Source organism: Triturus cristatus, chromosome 7 (genome assembly GCF_964204655.1).
Source record: "Triturus cristatus chromosome 7, aTriCri1.1, whole genome shotgun sequence".
In the NCBI taxonomy this organism is placed as follows: Eukaryota; Metazoa; Chordata; class Amphibia; order Caudata; family Salamandridae; genus Triturus; species Triturus cristatus.
The window spans coordinates 725,237,029-725,257,873 of NC_140590.1; the positions used below are offsets into that span (position 1 = coordinate 725,237,029).

The window sequence follows — 20,845 nt, forward strand, 5'->3', positions numbered from 1 at the left end:
ATTGGCTTTTTAGTTAACAATCCGAACTCCTAGGACATTTTGTCATTACAATGTATCAGTAGCATTGTTTTCACCATGTGGCAGCGACATTTTGGTTAACGTGGAAGTTATTTGTTTTTTAAAGAAGACTTTATCCTCTAAAAGGAACACATCCTGCACTACAAACAAATGTATACCGTTGGAATAATGATCTAAAAAAGTATGCATATTAATGTATGGAAATGCTCTATCTTATTTGTTACTTTTAAGGAAACTCTGACTTTGGTATGGAGGAAAATTCTAAACACACAAAATAAAAAAAGATTTAGTTTAAAAGTAACATCAGGCAAATGTCCATAATTACAAACTTATTTTCAACTGTGTCATTATTTCATTTAGGCTCTTGCTTCGTTCCCTAGGTTGGATATACTCGTTTCCTCTTCTTTTTTTGCTTATTATCTTTTTTGTCTGCTTTATCGGCCTTTGAAATCCTTCTTTTATTTTGCTGGTTGTATGTGTTATTGTGGCCCTTCTTCAATGCAGCTGGTTGTATGTGCCACTGTAGTCCTTCTTCCATGGCACTGATTGCATGCAATGCAAGTTATCAGATATAAAAATAAATGTCTGCCATCTTAAAATTGGGTTTCCAACAGACAACATGATTGAAAACCCCATTCTAAGGCAGCAAACATTTTCCATATGAACCTTTGCTATATGTAACTCTCTTAAGGAATGTCTATTTCTTGTGGGAATGAAAAAGGGGTTTGTACGATTGTGCAAAGGATCTTGGGCTGCAGATGTTCTGCCAAAGGTCGTATGTGATTTCATAGAAAAATGAATTCATGGAATACCATTACTGAGAAACCATTTCACCTAAACTGTTTATGGAAATTGTCAGAATGAATGACCGTACCATTTCATAGAAACCAATTCATAGAATGTCTTTTTCTTCAAAATTGGCTATTGTATGCTTATTTTAAATACAATGGTTTGAAGTATTTATTTCAGTGCTTTACTTCAGGGGAACTCATTTCATGTGTACATCTTTTACATTGTCAAAATATTATTTCAGGTGCTTTTAAGTCGCTGACTCCTCTCCAAACCTAAACATCATCCATCCCTGACCTAAACACCCCTCGCCACACCTAAAGCACACCCATCTCTGAACCCTAAAAGCCCTTCCTACCTTTATACTCCACCCATTCTAGAAACCTAAAATCTCCTTACTACACCTAAAGTACAGTCATCCCTGTCCCTTAAACTTCACTCGCCCTGAACCCTGAAAGTCCTCCCTAGTCTTAAACACCACCCCATAACTCTATCCATCCTTGACCCCTAAAAACCTCTTTCTACATCTAAACTCCACCCATTCCTGAATCCTTAAACTCCTCACCATCTTAAACTCCACTCTATCCTGAACTCAAAAAACTCTTTACCACCCATGAACTCTACCGATCACTGAACCTTGAAAGCTGTCACCAGACCTAAACGCCGCCTGTCCATGAACCATAAAAACCCCTCAACAGCCATGTACACCACCCACCCCTGTGCCCTAAAAACACTTCACCACACCTAATCTCCACTCATTCCCGAATAATAAAAAAAAATCCTCATGGTCCCTAAACTCCAACAATTCCAGACACCTACAAAACCTCACCACCCCTACATTCCACCCATCCATAAACCCTAAAAAGGTCTTTCTATGCCTGAATTGAGTAGCAGCCTGTTGTAGTTCACCCTGTGCTTCGTTTTCAACAAGGACATCAAATATTGGCACCTTTGTGCTATTGACGCAATGGGGACATATAATACCCTGTTGTATTGCACCCCTACGCTCCTGACTCAATAGGGACATCTAGTAATGGCTTGTGCAACTACACCCTAGTGCTGCAGACGCAACAGGGTCATCTACTAACAGCATGTGGGTTGCACCCTTGTGCTGTTGCCTCAAATGAGACATCAAATAAAATCTTGTGCTACTTATTAGCAAATTGAAGCCAGACTGGCTTTGCAATGCTTGTTTGAAGATAGTAACGGTATGTGAATAAAGCAGAAAGCTCTGAGAAGGGAGGTGGCCCACTAGTTGCAGTTCTCTTTACCAATTCCAAGTCCTTATCACCACTTAACTGGTTCAGCCTCTCATTCTCTTCTTTTACTTTCAGCAACTGGTCATCCTTTGGCTGCGGGTTGTTCCTAAGCCTCAGGGAACGCTTCTTCTCGCAGTACAGAGCAGTCTCCACCCGATGAAGGTTCTCTTTTAAAGAATACATCTGTACAAGTGCAAAAGAGTACAGAGTAAGATGGGAGAAAGCATCAATCAGAAAGAGAAAAAGGACAGCAGAAATGATGCAAGTGACAAAGGAGCCGGAGGAAGGAAGTACAGGGAAGAAGGCAAGGATGGGTAAAAGTAAGGAAAGATTAGAGTATAGGAACAGCCATTATCATGAGGAGGATGTTGTGTGTAGAAGCAAAATCTAGGAACAGCAAAAAACAAAGACGAAGTAGAAGAATGCAAAGAAACCAGTATAGTGTTGTGTAGCTCCTATAAACCTATATAAGATCTGCGCATTTAGGCAACATAAACTGTGGGACTGGTGACCAGACTGATTCTAGTCATCCCCACCGAATGCATTTGCCTGTATACCAACTAGCTCACAGTGGCACTATGAACTCCTCCTACCAAGGAGAGAATAGTTTCGGGCAACTATCGAACATGACTACCCTGTCCCATCAGGGATAGTGGAAACAGTACAGTACTTGTCACACATTCTCTTGTGCTCACTTTATCTCAGAGATACACAGAATAAACAATGGTGACGTTTTTCAATAACTATTTATTGAGCCAGCATTGTTCTAGTGTAAAATAGGTGTGCTGAAACAACCATAAGACAGAAACAGATATAAATTATTATAAGCACCAATAGAGTAAATGGATGGTAGATTCCTACCACAGTGCTAAAACAATGAATATAGGCAAGTATAGAAATCCATGACAATAATAATGTGTTTTCTTACAATGCCCTAACTAGATGTACCTAAATGTACCTGGCATGTATGTAGGTGTATAGCCAAGAATCCCCCTAGGATGAAGCCAACCCCATTACCTTTTTTTTATCCCTAGCAATTTTAATTGAATTTTGAAAAATGTGTCCCCCCCCCCATCTCCATCCAAGTCAGCCAAGATACAGAAAATACAGGTAGTGAGCAGGTGCAAACAGTAGATTTATATACACAATATAAACAAACATTCCACAAATATTCCAATCATAATACAATGCAGAAGCTCCAAGCCAAAGACCAAATGCTGTGGGATATCATGTGATGCAGGCCAGTCACCCCTCATCATGTGTTTCCAACCACTCCCTCAGTGGGGCCCAGGTTTGGAGCCCTCTTTTCCGAGGTCGGATACCTTTTTGGGCGTAAACAGCCCTTTCTATGTGGTAAGTCGAAATTAGCCATATCAGCCATTGATTAAAAGATGGAGGAATAGGATCGAGCCAGGCTGTCGCCAAACACAGCCTAAGTACTGCCATGGCAAGAAACAAAAAGGGTTGGGCCGAGGAAGGAATTTCCTGCTGTTGCACCCCTAATAAAATCAATTGGGAGGTAATCTCAATCCGCATATCCGATTTGGCCTCAAAAAAAGGAAATAATGTCCCTCCTCAAGTTCCCTAGGCATGAAAGTATTTTCTCCTCTGCCTGCCTCAGCAAAGATATGGTGTTTATATATCCAAAAAGGTACCCTCTGGGGTTTTACCTTGCTGTGTCATGTCGGCCGAGGATGAAGAAAGGGATGACCCTTATACATAATTAATATGCAGAAGATGGTAATCCTGCTGCAATTCTAATATTCCTCATGCATAATAAATGAGGCTAGTTTTCTGGGAAAACCACACGATATTTATGCAGCACCTAACTAGGTAAAAGGTCAATACCAAAAACCATTATGTAGTACAATGGCAGGTGAAATATTAGAGGACTACCCGGGCCGATATTTGGGTACATTACAAAACATAGCAATAGGGAGGGAGAAAAGAGAGTGTAGGCATAAAGAAAGAGGAATGTAGTAGATGGAATGGGGGAGGAAGCACTGAAAGGGCAGAGAAAGGAAGAAGAGAAAAAGTACAGAGCTGGAGAGAAAGGATGCAGAGAAAGATGAGAAAAATAAAATAAAAAGGAAAAGAAGAACAAACAAATGAGGTGTAAAACAGAAATGAAAAAGAACAAGGAGATGTAGAGAATGACCGTGATGAAGGGAGCTGAGATAGGTAAATGATGGGAAGAAAACTCTGATTGAACAGTTCCCAGCCCTACTGGTCTTTCATTGGAAATTGACTTGAAGGAGCCTTTCCATTTTCCACATGGACCAATCCTGCTGGCAGTTTGCCACACATCAAGCCCTCTGTGCATGCTGTAAAGATATTTATGAAAGGAAAGTTGCAGGCCTCCTTTGCTCCTGGGACAGTATGCGTCTTTACCTGCTCCTGCAGCTCGCGAACCCTGTTCATGGCCAGGTCCTTCTCCTGCACGGCGTTGGCATAGCGCATGGACAGCTCATACTTCTCCTCTTTCAGCTTCAGCACCTCACGGCCAACGTTGTGGTAGTCGTGGCGCATACGGTGCAACTCGGCCTCAAGGCTCTGCAGCGAGTGACTTTGCCCGTCCAGCAGTGCTAGCTTATCCTTCTGCTTCTGGCACTGCTGTAGCAGGTAGGAGCGCAGGCGCCTCTCCTCCAGCAGCTCTTCCTGCACGCTCTCCGCGGCCTTGACCAGAAACTCCGTTAGCTTGGATGTCTCAATGAGGCCTGTGAACAAAGACAGTCTGTCAGAGAGGGAGGAAGGAGGCTTGATGTAGCTCAGATTTCATCTGGAGTCAGGCATTGCTTTATTTTTGTGCTTCAGACAGACTGCATTTACAAATTACGCAGATTTTGGTGCAAGTGGAAAACACATGGCACATGAAACATGAAATGAGGCCTAGTCAGTCTGAAATGCTTGTGCTGAATTAACATGTGTTTTTGCAGTGTAGAGAAAACTCGTGATTTCAGTTTCCTCTTTAGCTTTGAAAATAGTTATGGAATGTGTTCTCTCTTCCCAGCTCCTTTCCCTTATCAATTACACTCCCTGTTCCTGTCTTAAGAGACTTTGGCTTTGTTGCATATTTAGACAAATACATATTCAGTTCATAACACATCTTTTTATAATGTGTATTAATTAATGCACCAACACTACATTTGGGACTAAAGAATTTTGCATGAAAAAGCTATCTAAAACATTAGAGCATGTTGCTAGAAGTATGAATTAACTGCTTGTGCTTTGAAAATTTACACTGGTGCATGTTTATGCTATGTTGTACATTGCACATTTTTGCATGTTGTGCACAAATAATAGAAAAGCTGCTTTAAATTAATAGCTTTTGCTAGGTAATAAATAATACAAGGTATTAGTATGGGGAAGGTAAACAGAATGTCTTTTTATTTCGTTAATGAATACTATTTTTGTGTTTGTTTTGTTTTTGGGCCCAAGATAAAATGGCTGCCTGTGAATCTAGCAAGGCTGTGAATTGTATTGAATGAGAGAGCATGCGCAGAACCAGCTACATACTGCCAAGTGTCTCGAGTGAAGACCTGGTTCAAGGACACCGTGAACTTTAAATTCTTGGTGTCCTGCAAATGTACCAGTGTTTGTGGAATGTGTTTATCCTGCGTGCGATGTGACAGGAAAAAGGAAATGGACTGAAACTTTTTCCCTAGTTAATGTTGCTAAAACTTATAATTGTATAAATCATTAACGCTTCTTTTGTTAAAACCGGATTTGTAATGAGAACAGGATGGTGAGACCCTCATGTCATCTATGCTAACCAATCGGTGCAAGCTTTACTGAAAACTGCAACATTATTTGTGTAGTCAGCCAAGAATTAGAGGATAAATAAGGACCTCTTTGGAGGCGTGTTTCCCTTGCTTTAGAAGGAGAGAGGAGAGGCAGCAGATGAGGCCAGACATCATATGGGTTAGGTACGTGAACGTCGCGGGTGCAGACTGGGGGAGATTTGCGTCCGAGCAGAGACAGAGGAAGGTGGTGGGCCTCTGTGCATAATTTTCAGAGAGTCCTTGCACGTCATATTTTTGGCAAGTCAGATCACATTCCTCTGTGGTCTGTGAAGGAGGGGCCTTTTCAGGAGCAGTGCCTCTCTGTGAAGCACAGAGATGCCGACTTGAACAGACCAGGGCAGAGAAATGCAGCTGATAGAAGGTTGGGATTTAGATGCTAAAACTTATGCTTTGACTAGTTAATTAGATTTGAAAAGATTTATTTGTCTTATGCATTTATTTCTCTTTATGGGAGATTTTTGCCAATTATTAATTAGCCTTGCAAAACTCACTCTTGAATTATATTTTCCTGAACTCTTTAAAGAATTCTGATTGACATTTGATGCTTCATTCCCTTCCTTTATGGAATGTTTTGTATTAATTCTATTTTTCCTATTTTCAATTCTGTAACCTGATTGATATTTGACTAAATGAATAAAGGGTCAGAGAACTTTAAACTTTTAACTAGAAAATAAAACCCTTTAAAAATACTCATAACTCTCTTTATTGGCTTAAATATAAAATGCATTTTTGATTTTTCGTGTTTATGTAAAGTCTCCTGAAGGTAATATACAGTGGCAAGGGTCCGGTACCTTTACAGCGGTAAATTAGAGGTAAATGAGAAATCACTGTGAAATTACCGCTGGATCAGTTTCTGGTAGCACAGGATGGTTATTATTGATTAGTTTGGTGAGGCTTATTAATATTACCATCAACTATTCAACTAATGGATCATCGACCTTAGGAGGGAAGTAAAATAATTGCCCAAGTTAGATAAATGTCCAAGTCCTGATTCCTGATTCCAATGCTCAGGACCTGAAGACTGGCAAAGCAGTACTGGAAGGTGATGCAAGAAGGCGATTGCTGGTGTGGTGTGAGTATCAATAGGGTTGTGAAATGTTGTTAATGTGCTAGGATGTGTTTTTGAAGTATTGGAAAAATAGTAAGGGTTTTGACTGTTGGTGAAAATGTTGCTCATTTTTGACTTGATGGTTTTATTGATTATATTGGTAATTTCATAGGACAGAATTTTTGATTATTGATTATATGTTCTTAACATGAAAAGTTAGTGTCTTGCTTTATGTTGTCTGGAAGCACAGGTACAGTGACACCTGGAAATTCCCGGGAAAGGGATAGCGGGTGGTAAATGGAAGCCACACTGCTCTGAGGTTACTTGTCTGTTGGACTAACGCTGAGAAGCTATGCAGGGCTGGCAGTGTTAAATTAGGGACTATTTTCTGTGTAAAAGTGAGAGTGATTGATAGCAAAGAGTTCACTGGTGAAACTTTGGTGTTATATCACCTAGAAAGGGTAACACTAAAGGAGTACCAGGTTCTTCTGAGCTTGAGTGAAGGGTAAGCGGAAGGGATTTACTTGCAGTGTTTGGAGAGTAAACAGAAGTTCTTACTTTGTGAAGAGTAAGCGGAATGTGTTACTCTTAGTGAAAATAAATCTATCCTTTGTTTAGTGGAACAGACAGAGTAGCAAATGTTTTTATGTTTTTATTAACAGAATTTTTATTAAGAAAACTCAGAAAAATATTTCAGTAAGATTTTGTGCAGGGTCAGTAGTGGGAGTTAAAATTGACTGAAATTGAAACTGACAGCATTGGAGAAAAGAAATTGCATTGAACTATTGCAAAAATGAAAATGTTTGATGGTTTAAAGAAACTGGTGGGAGGTAAAGTGAAAAATTTGTTTTTAATTGGTGATGCTCCTGAAGGAACACCTGTGCATTTTATGTCTACCAATTTGGGACAAAATTCATATATGTGGGTTCACCAATAGTGCAAGATTACTGAAAAAGAAGGTCCTTTGAGGTTTCCAAAAGATGGTACTTTTGAATTGCAAATTATTGACAAATTAAGGGAAGTGTTATGTGAAATAAAGACACCACCTAGAGCTGAACAAATTGAGGCTTTAAGCATGTGGGAAAAGACAGCAAGAGACAAAGCAAGTGAGGATAAAAAGGTAAAGAACCAGATGCAGGAGAAGGGAATTAATGATGATAAAAAGCTTCAAATAAATAATGATTCAGGGGATCAAATAATGTATGCATTGTTAACTGAGTGTCCGCCACTTTATGTGGTTCCCATTAAAAATACTGAAAATAGTGTACCAGTAAGTACTACAGTGGCTACTGCTTCTGTTGAACAGAGAGAAACACAGATTGAGAGAGCTGTGCAGACATTTCAGATTGACCCACCACCTGTAGATTCAGCACTGACAGTGATACCTCCAGGTGTTACTGCTTCAAATGTGACTGATTCAGTCCCGATATCACAAACTACAGATGCACAGGCAATACCTAGAAGAATTGTGACTGTCCCAATTAATATGGTCCCTACTCAAAAGGTTCAAACAGCTGCAGAAGGAGTGATTGTCAGGGTTTATTTCAGAAACTCAGAATTCAAAGATTATTGAACAGAAATTACCCCCAGACAGTCCAAGCACTGAAAGGTGGGGGAGAAATGGTCTTTACAACACCAATAGCCCAGGATAAAATGAATATATTTGAAGATGGGGTTTTTCAAACCTGCTTTGAAGAAGCAGCAGTGCTTAAAAAGATAGAGAGCATGGGGGACCAAATTAGCCCAGAGCCTGAAAAAGAGAAACAGCTTAGTGTTTTAAATTCAACATTTGAACATGAACACATTAACAGTCCCTGCTGTTTAAATCATGAAAATGTGAACCAGTGTCAGGAGAAAGAATTAATATCCCTGAGTAAGGAAAAAGCTACATGTGCAGTAACTACACGTGATGGACTGACAGATTTGGCTCAAATATATGAAGTTGATGTTTCAGGAAGCTTTCCATTTCAGAAAAGTTTTAGGGTACATATGAACGATGAAGCAAATGAGAAAACGTGTTCTTCAGGAATGCAGTTACACATTGCAGAAATAATAAAATATATTTTCAAATGCAATGGGTTTGAGAAATTAGGAGACAAGTGGGCAAGAAAACATGAGAAGAAAAAGAAACCACAGACCTTGTTTGGGAGAATAATAAACAGGATGAGGGAGAAGCTTTTGCTTACTCATTGAGAGAAAAGGTGGGAGAATTGCACGTTCATGTGCCACGGAACAAAAGTGATCTTGCTGCATTTCGGAACACATTCCCACAATTGGGAGACAACCCTATGCTGTGGTACCCACAAGTTGATGGATTTGTTGACAATTTAAAAGAGTTGTGCATTAATTTGGAAATGTTCTTTGACATTGCCATTCAGACTGAATTGTGGTTTGAATCTAAAGTTGTTGTACAAAGGTCAGGTGAGGAGACAATGAAAAGGGTTTGCATGAATGCACCATCATTTTCTGTTGTTATGGAGAAACACATTGCAGTGACTACTTTCCTGAAGGGCAGAGTGCCAGCAAAGGATGTTGATTGGGTACAGATTAAAAGAACGCAGGATTGAAGTAAATGTGTTTTGCTTTGTGCAAATTCAGGTATGGATGTTGTACTGCTGGAAAAAGTATTCTTTTGCCACCTTTATAACAGATTTGAGCATTGGAAGAAGAAATTTAAACATGATGCAGCAGTTGGAAATTAGCAAGAACAGAGAGAAATGCAGTTGCAAGAGGTGTCAGCCAAGCAAATGCAAATGTCAGTTTACAAACAGGTACCAATGGCAGGAGTTTTTCAAGCCCAAATGGTCCCACAAAATATGGAAAATGCTAAAATGAATTAAAAAAGTTGTCCAGAGCAAATGTGAATTATTTTCAGAAACAAAATCAGAACCCAGTTCAACAGGTCACTGTATTTGAAAATGAGTTTTAACCCCAACAATTCTGAATTTACCAAGTCCATTGTGAAAGCAGTGGAAGGTCCAGACTTAGTTGTAAGAGTTTTAAACAAAGAAATTACAAACCCAGTTTTAGAAGAATTTGCACCAAAAATAGGCTCATTTCAGGAAAGTTACCAATTTGTTGTTTGTGACTCAGGCCTTGCAGGAAAACATTTGTTTTGCAAATTAAACAGCACAGATTACTGTACACCAGATAATGTTAATTTTCAGATTCCTGAAGAGGATGTGCATTTTAAAATGGCCCAACAAGAGACAGCTGTAGCATTGTTTTCAGAAAAGACAGTTGAAAAATTACCTTCTGATTTGAAAGAAATAATAAACACAGAAGTAAGGGAGTTCACAGAGAAAGATGTCAGATTAATAAAATGTGCAGAACATGTCTTATTCAAATTAGAATCATATGAATCATATGACATGTATTCAAGAACACCATCAGTTGCAGAAATTTTACTCATCATTGGAGATAAAGTGAGTAAAGGAGTTTTCATGGAATTGATTGGAAGTTTATGTAACTTTCTGATCACAGGTTCACAGAAACTAAATGAAAAGAACAGATTAGTTCAGGAGATTACTAGCATAACTTTTCTATGTTGTCCTGTGGTACCGAATCCAGCCAATATATTTTTTCACATTCCATGTGCTGAAGAATGGCTTACTGTTATTGATTTTTGTCAAGTTCATGTCACTGTGCCATTACATGAGGATAGTCAGGAGTACTGTCAAAAAGAAAATGAATGTCTGGGACACATAATTGGAAAGGGAGCTAGAAAGGTGTCACCAGAGAGTGTGGAAATAATTCACCAGATGAATCCACCTCAAATTCAGAAAGAAGTCAGGACGTTTTTGGGAATGGTTAGCTGCTGTAGAGAGTGGTTACTAAACCTTTCCCTAGTGGCTAAGCCTTTACTGAGGCTGACACAGAAGGATGTGTCTGATCCGCTTCCATTGTACAACAATTGCACAAAAACATTCCTAGAGTTGACAGAGAATAAGTGTCGTGCCCCAGCACTAGGAATGAAAGTTTATTTAAAAGAAAATACACCAATTTGCAGTGAGAGGGAGGGCTGCGCTCTCTCAGTGCTAATGAATGTGTTTAAGGGTCTGTGATGTATTTCCCAATGACCTTTGACCCTAACATCAATGAAACTGAATATGAGTGTCTAGATGTCATGCAAATATGCATAAAGCCAAGATCAGACTTTAAGGATGAACGTCTGATTCAGCCCAACAATGTCCATTTTGTAGATGGCCCATATTTGAAAGGTAACAATGACACATTAAGAGCAGCACATGCTGTGCTTCCTATACATTATGTTGTCAAGGCTTCATGGCTTTCAGTAGTTACCTCAGCCCAAATTTCGAAATTGATTGCTCTTACCATAACATGCAGTATAGCTGCTCAAATGAGAGTCACTGTTGTCATGGGAGAGAGAAATTGCACAAAATTGTGTTCTGTTAGCATATACATTCAATGGAATCTTCACAGGTGAATTAATAGAGGCTCAAGAAATTGTTTCAGAAGTAGAAGAACAGGGTTGTATCAGAACTGTTTTTGAGAAAAGTGACAACTGCATAGTAGCAAATGTGTTATTGCAAAAACTGATGCCCAGGTATAGATTGCCAGTTTCTCTGAAATCAGATCATAATGAATCAGATCAAAGATGATGTGTGTAGAACCACAGATTGGACAAATATTCGATTGTAGCCATCAGCCTGAAGTTTCAAGCCTAATAAAGCAACAAAAAGACAGCACAGAGTAGCACTTTGCAAAAGACTTTTCAGCATCACCAAAGTGGCTTGAGTATTTACATGCAAAAGCACTTGTGAAAAACACTGATGAAAACACTAGCCATTGCTGTGTAGATCTGGTTAATGTAGAGCGTGCAGTTCTCACCAGATTGCAGCTGCTACACAAGATCTGCATAATGGATGGTGCAACGACTTTGATCTGAGAGATGCTGTGCTGAAACATCTGAATCGGATCAAAAGGAAAATAAAAGTGAAAGGCTTGGGTTGAAAAAGTGCAAAGAATTGATGGTGCTCTGTCAGAGTTTCTCAGCACCTAAGTGGTCAAAATTAGCATGGAAAAAGTGCAGAATGCCACACTATATGAACCATACTGATGGCAAGCTGATGACAAAGAGCAAAGAAATGCTGAAACTGACCTGTTGAATTTTCCTTTATTATTTTAGTTACTTATTTTAGAGCAGACTAACAGTTCCAAGAAGCTACTTACAGAACTCTACACTAAACTTTGAGCTTGGCTATATATTATCTGATTACAGACAAGACTTGTGTTTGCCTTAGAAATAGAAGTAAAATTGTTATATGTGCAGCTTTTGCAATAAAAATGTAACCTGTGAAATTAAATAAGTGTGATGATTTAAAAATCACTTGAGGTATCATGATTTGATATTATCAAAAGGAGGATTGATGTAGCTCAGATTTCATCTGAAGTCAGGCATTGCTTTATTTTTGTGCTTCAGACAGACTGCATTTAAAATGACGCAGATTTTGGTGCAAGTGGAAAACACATGGCACATGAAACATGAAATGAGGCCTAGTCAGTCTGAAATGCTTGTGCTGAATTAACATGTGTTTTTGCAGTGTAGAGAAAACTTGTGATTTCAGTTTCCTCTTTAGCTGTGAAAATAGTCATGGAATGTGTTCTCTCTTCCCAGCTCCTTTCCCTTATAAATTACACTCCCTGTTCCTGTCTTAAGAGACTTTGGCTTTGTTGCATATTTAGACAAATACATATTCAGTTCATAACACATCTTTTTATAATGTGTATTAATTAATGCACCAACACTTCACGTGGGGCTAAAGCATTTTGCATGAAAAAGCTATCTAAAACATTAGAGCATGTTGCTAGAAGTATGAATTAACTGCTTGTGCTTTGAAAATGTACACTGGTGCATGTTTATGCAATGTTGTACATTGCACATTTTTGCATGTTGTGCACAAATAATAGAAAAGCTGCTTTAAATTAATAGCTTTTGCTAGGTAATAAATAATACAAGGTATTAGTATGGGGAAGGTAAACAGAATGTCTTTATTTCGTTAATGAATACTATTTTTGTGTTTGTTTTGTTTTTGGGCCTAAGATAAAATGGCTGCCTGTGAATCCAGCAAGGCTGTGAATTGTATTGAATAAGAGAGCATGCGCAGAACCAGCTACATACTGCCAAGTGCCTCGAGTGAAGACCTGGTTCAAGGACACCGTGAACTTTAAATTCTTGTTGTCCTGCCAATGTACCAGTGTTTGTGGAATGTGTTTATCCTACGTGCGATGTGACAGGAAAAAGGAAATGGACTGAAACATTTTCCCTAGTTGATGCTGCTAAAACTTATAATTGTATAAATCATTAACGCTTCTTTTGTTAAAACCGGATTTGCAATGACTACAGGATGATGAGACCCTCATGTCATCTATGCTAACCAATTGGTGCAAGCATTACTGAAAACTGCAACATTATTTGTGTAGTCAGCCAAGAATTAGAGTATACATAATGACCTCTTTGGAGGCGTGTTTCCCTTGCTTTAGGAGGAGAGAGGAGAGGCAGCAGATGAGGCCAGACATCATATGGGTTAGGTACGTGAACGTCGCGGGTGCAGACTGGGAGGAGATTTGCGTCAGAGGAGAGACAGAGGTAGGTGGGGGGCCTTTGCTCATATTTTTCAGAGAGTCCTTGCACGTCATATTTTTGGCAAGTCAGATCACATTCCTCTGTGGTCTGTGAAGGAGGGGCCTTTTCAGGAGCAGCGCCTCTCTGTGAAGCACAGAGAGCAGACTTTAACAGACCAGGGCAGAGAAATGCAGCTGATAGAAGGTTGGGATTTAGATGCTAAAACTTTAAGTTTACGCTTTGACTTGTTAATTAGTTTTGAAAAGATTTATTTGTCTTATGCTTTTATTTCTCTTTATGGGAAATTTTTGCCAATTATTAATTATTGATTAGCCTTGCAAAACTCACTCTTGAATTATATTTTCCTGAGCTCTTTAAAGAATCCTGATTGACATTGGATGCTTCATTCCTTTCCTTTGTGAAATGTTTTGTATGCAACCTTTAATATGTTATGTATTAATTCTATTTTTCCTATTTTCAATTCTGTAACCTGATTGATATTTGACTAAATGAATAAAGGGTCAGAGAACTTTAACTTTTAACTAGAAAATAAAACCCTTTAAAAATACTCACAACTCTCTTTATTTGACTTTTGTAAGGCTCCTGCATAGATGGCTACCTAAGAACGTCTCTCCGTCGGATCGGAGATTATGAACAGCAGTCCCGTGAGATCCATGCGAAGCAAAGGGGCCCAAAAGGAGCTCAGAACGTCAGAACCACAGCAGCATCCAATGGCACCAAACTAAAGACCGCAAAAGCAAGCATTGAAGCAAAATTGGGATAACACAGAGAGAGGACGGTGTACTGTGAGGAGCAGCAAGATGGCGGAACCGAAACTGAAACCAGCAACACGGGGAAAATAGGGGATCGATAGCGAGGAGACGAAGTCATCACAAAGCCAGCGCCAGCACCAGATACAATAACCGGCTGCCCAAACAAGTCAAGGCAGCAGTCAGCATTATCAGCATATCCCTAAAGTCAGCGACCTGGGGCATATAGGCTGGCTCATTGAGCAATGCCAACAGCGACGAAAATAGAGGTCGCCGGCCCGACTCAGTCTGGTAAGATCCCATGAACAAGTAGTATGGGTCCGTGACCAGGGGAATCCGACCGAACAGCAGCGGGTACTCACACGAAGAGAATACCGGGGGAGGTCTCCTGCTAAAGAGGAAATGATCGGGACCAAAGATTGTTAAGTGGGAGGAGACAGCATAGCAGCAGCAAAACAACGCACCGGAGCCAGACCCACGTAACAGCCAGTACATCATTCGTCCACACCTTTGAGCACCTCTGAGCAGCGGGAAACGCAGAAGACAAGCAGTGAGTAGATAGGCGGCGGCAGCGTGGGGGGGCTGTATGCAGGCAGGCTCTGAATGAGCAACCGAGTGCACGAAAACGGGAGAAGGCTCCAGCAGGAAGGTGGGCAGGAAGGTGTGCATGACGGCGATGGCGGTGGGGGCAAATAAGACAAGGGAGCCTGAGGACACGGACCCTGAGGCACAGTAGATCCTTTCAGAGCAGGGGAATGTATTCAGTCCAAAACCAGCAGCGGCAAACTGTGACATCAAGAGGCAAGCAAGAGGGAACATCTCCCTTGTCACACGGGTATCTGGGAAAAAGAAAAACCGAACCTGGCCTGTGTCTCCAGCTGCAGTAAAGAGCTGAATGACAAGGACCTGCCCATAGACCTACCTTGCACGGTGATCTGCTCAGGGCACCAGTGACCGGCGTGAGTAGACACTTGATCTTGGGTCCTTGTCAGAGACTCCTCTGTGGCCTGACTGGAGCACTAGTCGTGGTGCAACAAGCCTAGTGGGGGTTCGAGGGGAGCGGTCTTGTCCCCCCCCCCCCCCGGGGGCAGTGGTGGGTACCTAGTGAGTGAGTAGCCAGAGTCGCACATATTGTTGGCAATGGGTGTTAAATCGCAAAAGATGAGCAGAGGGGCCGACTGGACATCAGCCATTGTTTTCCTCCTCATCTTGTTTTTCTATGCTTATTGAATGGTTAGGCCCCGGAGGTTTGGGATCGCCATCGGCGTAAATCCTGAGTAAACCCTGGAATTCGAGCCTATCAAACCAAGCTACTTGCTTCTTATTGCTAAATATGATATACTATTATAATATTAATATAATATAATTGCTCCCCCAAAGACTATTGTTTTTGGATTTTATCTTTTGCTTTTTGAGGTTTGTGTTTGTTTACCTATTTAATTTGCTCCAATTTTACGATGTAATCTGTTTTGCTATCTAATCTGCCCTTGATTTTTAATTCCTCCCTTGGTTACCCTACTCCCATATTTTATCGTGTTTGTTTAACTATTTAATGTGATCCATATTTGCACTGGAATCTGCTTTTACTATCTTATCTGCGCCTGACTGTATTTCCTTGCCTATTTGCCCCCTTGCTTGATTCATCATATCTACCGTGCTTGTTTTACCTTTTCTACCCTACTGAACATCAATGATGTAATTCTGTTTTGCTATCAAATCTGCCCCTGATTTTATTCCTCTCTTGCTTAACACTACCTCCTTATCTTGCCCCTGATTTTTCGACCCCACACTCTCCCAGCGCCCCCCTCTCCTTCCTCCCCTACCCCCATCTCCTTTAACTTCCTTCTCTTTTCTCTGTCTCCCTCTCACGTCCACCCAAAATGCCCCTTCACAGCACTGACCATCACCCTCAGGACCATACCCTCTCTAAACACGGCCCCAACTCCTGGACCATTCTCTACCCCCCAAAATCTCTCCAAACACGCAAGGAAAAATTTCAAACATAAACTCATCATCCGCAACCCTGAAACACTCATTGACGATAACTACCTCAGCCTCACCTCCCCCATTCTTACCAACTACATCTTCTACTCCAAACGCCCTTCCAAATGGAAGAGCATCTTCCTCCAACACCTCTCTATCTCTAAACCAATCAATATCCCATATGGATTTAAAATATCCACCGCTCCCTCCCCAGCCTTTCAGGGTGATATTGATATCTCCATCTTCACAACAGGTAATATCCTTATACAAGCTTCGCCTTCCCACCTCTCTATCTTTGAACACCACTTTAGCACTATGTCTCTCCTCCTTAACCATTCAGCGCCTAACACTCCTCCTCCCCAAGCGAACAGAACCCCTCAAACCTCTTTCTCCCCACTCCCCCCCACTCTACCTCCACTCTCAACCTCCAAAAATTGACCTCACCATCTCCCTCCCTTGACTCCCCTATTTATAACGACTACCCCCATCCCCAATTACCTACTTCTCTTCTCCCACTTATCTCTCTCTCTCCCCCTAACCCCCTTAACCCTTACTCCTCGGACCCCTCCTTGAATAACGTTAGCCCCAAACTCCTGTCACCTACTTATCATTCCCTTCCCATGACCCGCCCTCCCCGTCCCCCAAACCTCCCTCCCCCTGACCCAACCACTCACTTACTCCACAGTCTTTTCCCCGCAATCACCTATCACAACTCCTCACCCCCCTACCCCTACCAATCCCATACACTCTCTGCTCCTCCCCTTCCCCTCTACCCACCCCCCCTCAGGCTCTACCTACCCAACCCCCCAACCCCGCACCTCAACCCCCAATAAACACCCATCTTCCTCACACCCCCTCACCCCAACCCTCAATAATCACACATCCCCATCACACCAATATATTCGTTTCTCACTCGCTTCATGCCCTTTTATCCTCTCTGACCACATCACCTGCAGATTTCTGCTCCCTGTTTAACTTAACCCCTCCACTCTCACTTAACAGCTCCGCCAGCCATCACTCCATACCTACTACCCTATCTCCCCCTCACACAGTAGGCCTCCATCCGCAACTAATCACGACCACTCCCTATCCCCAGACCATTCTCCTCCCACCTCCCACGCCCCTTCATCAGTTCCTTGTACCCGGACTACCCCAAGCCTACACAACACTGTACTTGTCCTTCCTACTTTAACTTCCGAACCCCTCACTCCTCCCAGCCACGTCACCGCTCACCCCACACCATCTACCACATCTCCCCCCTCTCACATTAGTCCACCCTCTGCAAATAACTCAGACCACGCATTCCCGATACCTCCCCTCTCCTCAATTGCCCAGATCCTACACAACATTGAATGTGACCTATCTAATTTAACTACAGAATTTGCCCAACTCAGAAAAGACTTCTTTGTCCACAGCACCAGAACCCTCCCTCACCATAAAACCACCATCCTCCCTCCCTCAAACATCCCCAATAACAAACACAACTTTTGGAGATCACTCCCTCTCCGATGCCGTAAGCATAGACCTCTCCGCACCTCGAACCATCTCTCCCCATCTGACCTCGCCGACCTATGTAACTCCTACCTTACCAATCTGCCAACCACCAACCCTCCACTCCCCTATGGCCCCATCCCTGTTATCATAGGGACAAATAGAACCCCCTCCTCCCCCGCTTCCCCCAGACCACCACCTCAACTTTCGCTGATCCACTCTTGCCCACCCTCCATACCCAACCCCACACCACTGAAATGCATGCTAGTTAACTGTCGCTCCGCGGTCCTACACGCCACGGAAATCTCGGAAACCATCCTGAGTGAATCCATTGATATTGCATTCCTCACTGAAACCTGGCTAAATGACCACTCAACAAGCATACTTGACCTTCTCTCCCCCCCGGGTTACTCTATTCTTAGAAAAGACAGACTTAACAGAGTTGGGGGAGGGCTAGCCATTATCTTCAAAAAGGAACTTCAAATTTCCCTTATCAGTAACCCAGGCTATGCCTCATGCGAATACCTGGAAGCAGAACTGTTAACTCAAAACTCCCGCCCAATTCGTCTACAAAACATCTATCGCCCCCCGGGACCACCACAGCCCTTCATTGAGAACTTATCTGATCTACTGGCGCAATCAGCATTATCCAACTCAAAAAATCTCTTTCTTGGGGATCTTAACCTCCATTGGAATGATACCAATGACCCCACCATCTCCCTCCTCACTACACTTCTTGAAATCAACGAACTCAAACAACTCTGCCAATCTCCAACTCACACTAAAGGATCCATACTTGACGTCATTCTGTCCAACGATGATCTGACTTCCGTTACCAATATCATCCCCACTGACTGGTCCGACCATCACCTTATAGTCTTCACCATTGCTACCTCAGCAAACCTCCCTGCCCCTAAAACTACCAGACCTAAAAAAGTGACCAGAAACCTAAAAGGCATCCCCCCAGGAGTTCTACAATTGAAACTCCAAGCTCAACTTCTCCTCATTCTCCCCTCCCAAAATGCGAATGAGCTCACTGAAATATTTAACAATACTGTCACAGATATTCTTGACCAACTAGCCCCGCCTAAACTCAAAAACCAAAGAAACACCCCCTCAAACTCTTGGTTTAATACAGAGATAAATAATGAGAGACGGGCACTCAGACTGTCGGAAAGAACCTGGAGACACCATCCCTCACCCTCCCATCTTGCACTTCTCAGACATGCCATATCCACTTACAAAAAACACATCCTCAAGGAAAAAGCATCCTTCTTCCGCACTCAACTTGACCGTGCCAAAAACAGACCCAGGGAATTCTTCAAAATCATCCAAAACCAAACTTCCCCCGCACCTCCAAATATGACAGCCTCATCAGACAGATGTGAAGAAATTGCCCACTTCTTCTCGGAAGAAATTGCCAAAATTGACCAATCCTTCCTTCCCACACAACTATCTTCCAACTCCCAATCCAATCCTGTCCTCACCTCTAATACCTACTCCACATCCCCCCTTCCAGACGACACACACTCTCCTCTGCCCTCTATCCTACCGCTCCCCAGCGAGCCTCCTCACCCGCCCATTTCCATACCCCCCCACCACTCCACAGGCCTCTCACCTTCTACATCTCCAGTAACCAACTCCCCTAAATCTCAACTTAAGAACAATGCCTCCTTGCTCAACTTTCTCCCCGTCACTGAGCTTGAAGTCCTCAATATAATTGGCAATCTAAAACCGTCCTCCCACACAAAAGACCCAATACCCTCCAACCTTGTCCCTGCCCTTAAGCACATCATCACCCCATTCTGGACCAAAATCATCAACACCTCTCTCTCCACGGGCTGTGTCCCCTCCTCCCTTCAGCTTGGTCAAATCTCGCCCATAATCAAAAACCCCAATACTGACCCCAATGACCTAAATAATCTCCGCCCCATCACTAACCTCCCCCTTCTCTCAAAGGTACTTGAAAAATGTGTCCTACTACAACTAGACAAACACATAGAAAATTTCAACCTTCTCGACCCCTTTCAATCTGGCTTCAGAAAAGGTTGCAGCACCGAAACGGCAATGCTCAATGTCATAGATGACATCCATCAATCACTTGACAATGGCGAGACCTGCCTTCTTATCCTTCTTGATCTCTCCGCAGCATTCGATACAGTCAACCATTCAGCCCTACACAATGTGCTTTGGAACCATTTCGGCCTTAATGGCACCGCCTACAAATGGTTCATCTCTTATCTACAACACCGTACTCAACAAATCAAAATTCAAAACTGTCTCTCTACCCCCACTCCTTTCTCCCTTGGAGTCCCCCAAGGATCTATTCTCTCTCCCTCCCTCTTTAACCTCTTTATGGAACCCCTCACCCTCATTCTTAACCAAGCAGGCATAAATTACCACCTCTACGCCGATGACACCCAAATCTATTACAAGATTAAAACTCATGCCGACATCTTACACCTGAACAACACCCTTACCAAGATCCAAACCTGGTTCCATTCCAATCATCCCAAACTCAGCCCTAACAAAACCGAAATCATTCTCTTCTCCCCCAAAAATAACCCTCTACGCGTTCAATCATGGATCCCTGACCTCAATGCACTCAATTGCTCACTCACCCTGTCCAACTCCGTCAAATCTCTTGGCATCACTATCGACAACACCCTAACCCTTAATGTTCACATCAAAAACTCTGCCAAAGGAGCCCTCTTCACTCTCCGTCACCTCAAGAAAATTAAACCTTTCATACCCACCGATGATTTCAAACTCGTAGTTCAGTCGCTTGTTCTGTCACGTATTGATTATGGTAATGCCATCCTTAATGGAATCCCCAAAGTACACCTAGCTCCAATCAAAGCTGTGCTCAACCTTGCTGCCAGGCTCATCACGGACTGCAAATGCTTCGATCATATATCCCCGGCTCTCAAATCTCTTAAATGGCTCCCTATCGAAGGCAGATCTGCCTACAAAACCGCCTGCATTACTCATAAAGTCCTCCACCAAAACACTCCGCATTACCTCTCAAAGAAAGGCTCCACTCGACCTCTGAGAAGCACCAACACCCTACTCCTAATCCCACCTCTGCATAAAAAGAA

The 20,845-nt window shown here is 42.1% G+C and overlaps 1 protein-coding gene across 6 annotated transcripts in view; it reads right to left on the reverse strand.

Annotated features, from left to right (window-relative positions):
* Positions 1 to 20,845, reverse strand: part of CARD14 (caspase recruitment domain family member 14) — a 462,412-nt gene that overhangs the window by 119,530 nt on the left and 322,037 nt on the right. For 5 of the 6 annotated variants that reach the window (XM_085617432.1, XM_085617431.1, XM_085617433.1 and 2 more), the window contains 2 exons: positions 4,458 to 4,783; positions 2,106 to 2,249 (listed from right to left, as the gene is read on the reverse strand). In XM_085617432.1, the coding sequence (XP_085473558.1) occupies positions 2,106 to 2,249; positions 4,458 to 4,783 (470 nt within the window). Of the gene's footprint in view, positions 1 to 2,101; positions 2,250 to 4,457; positions 4,784 to 20,845 lie in introns of all 6 variants that reach the window. The other variant, XM_085617429.1, reaches the window with a different exon arrangement.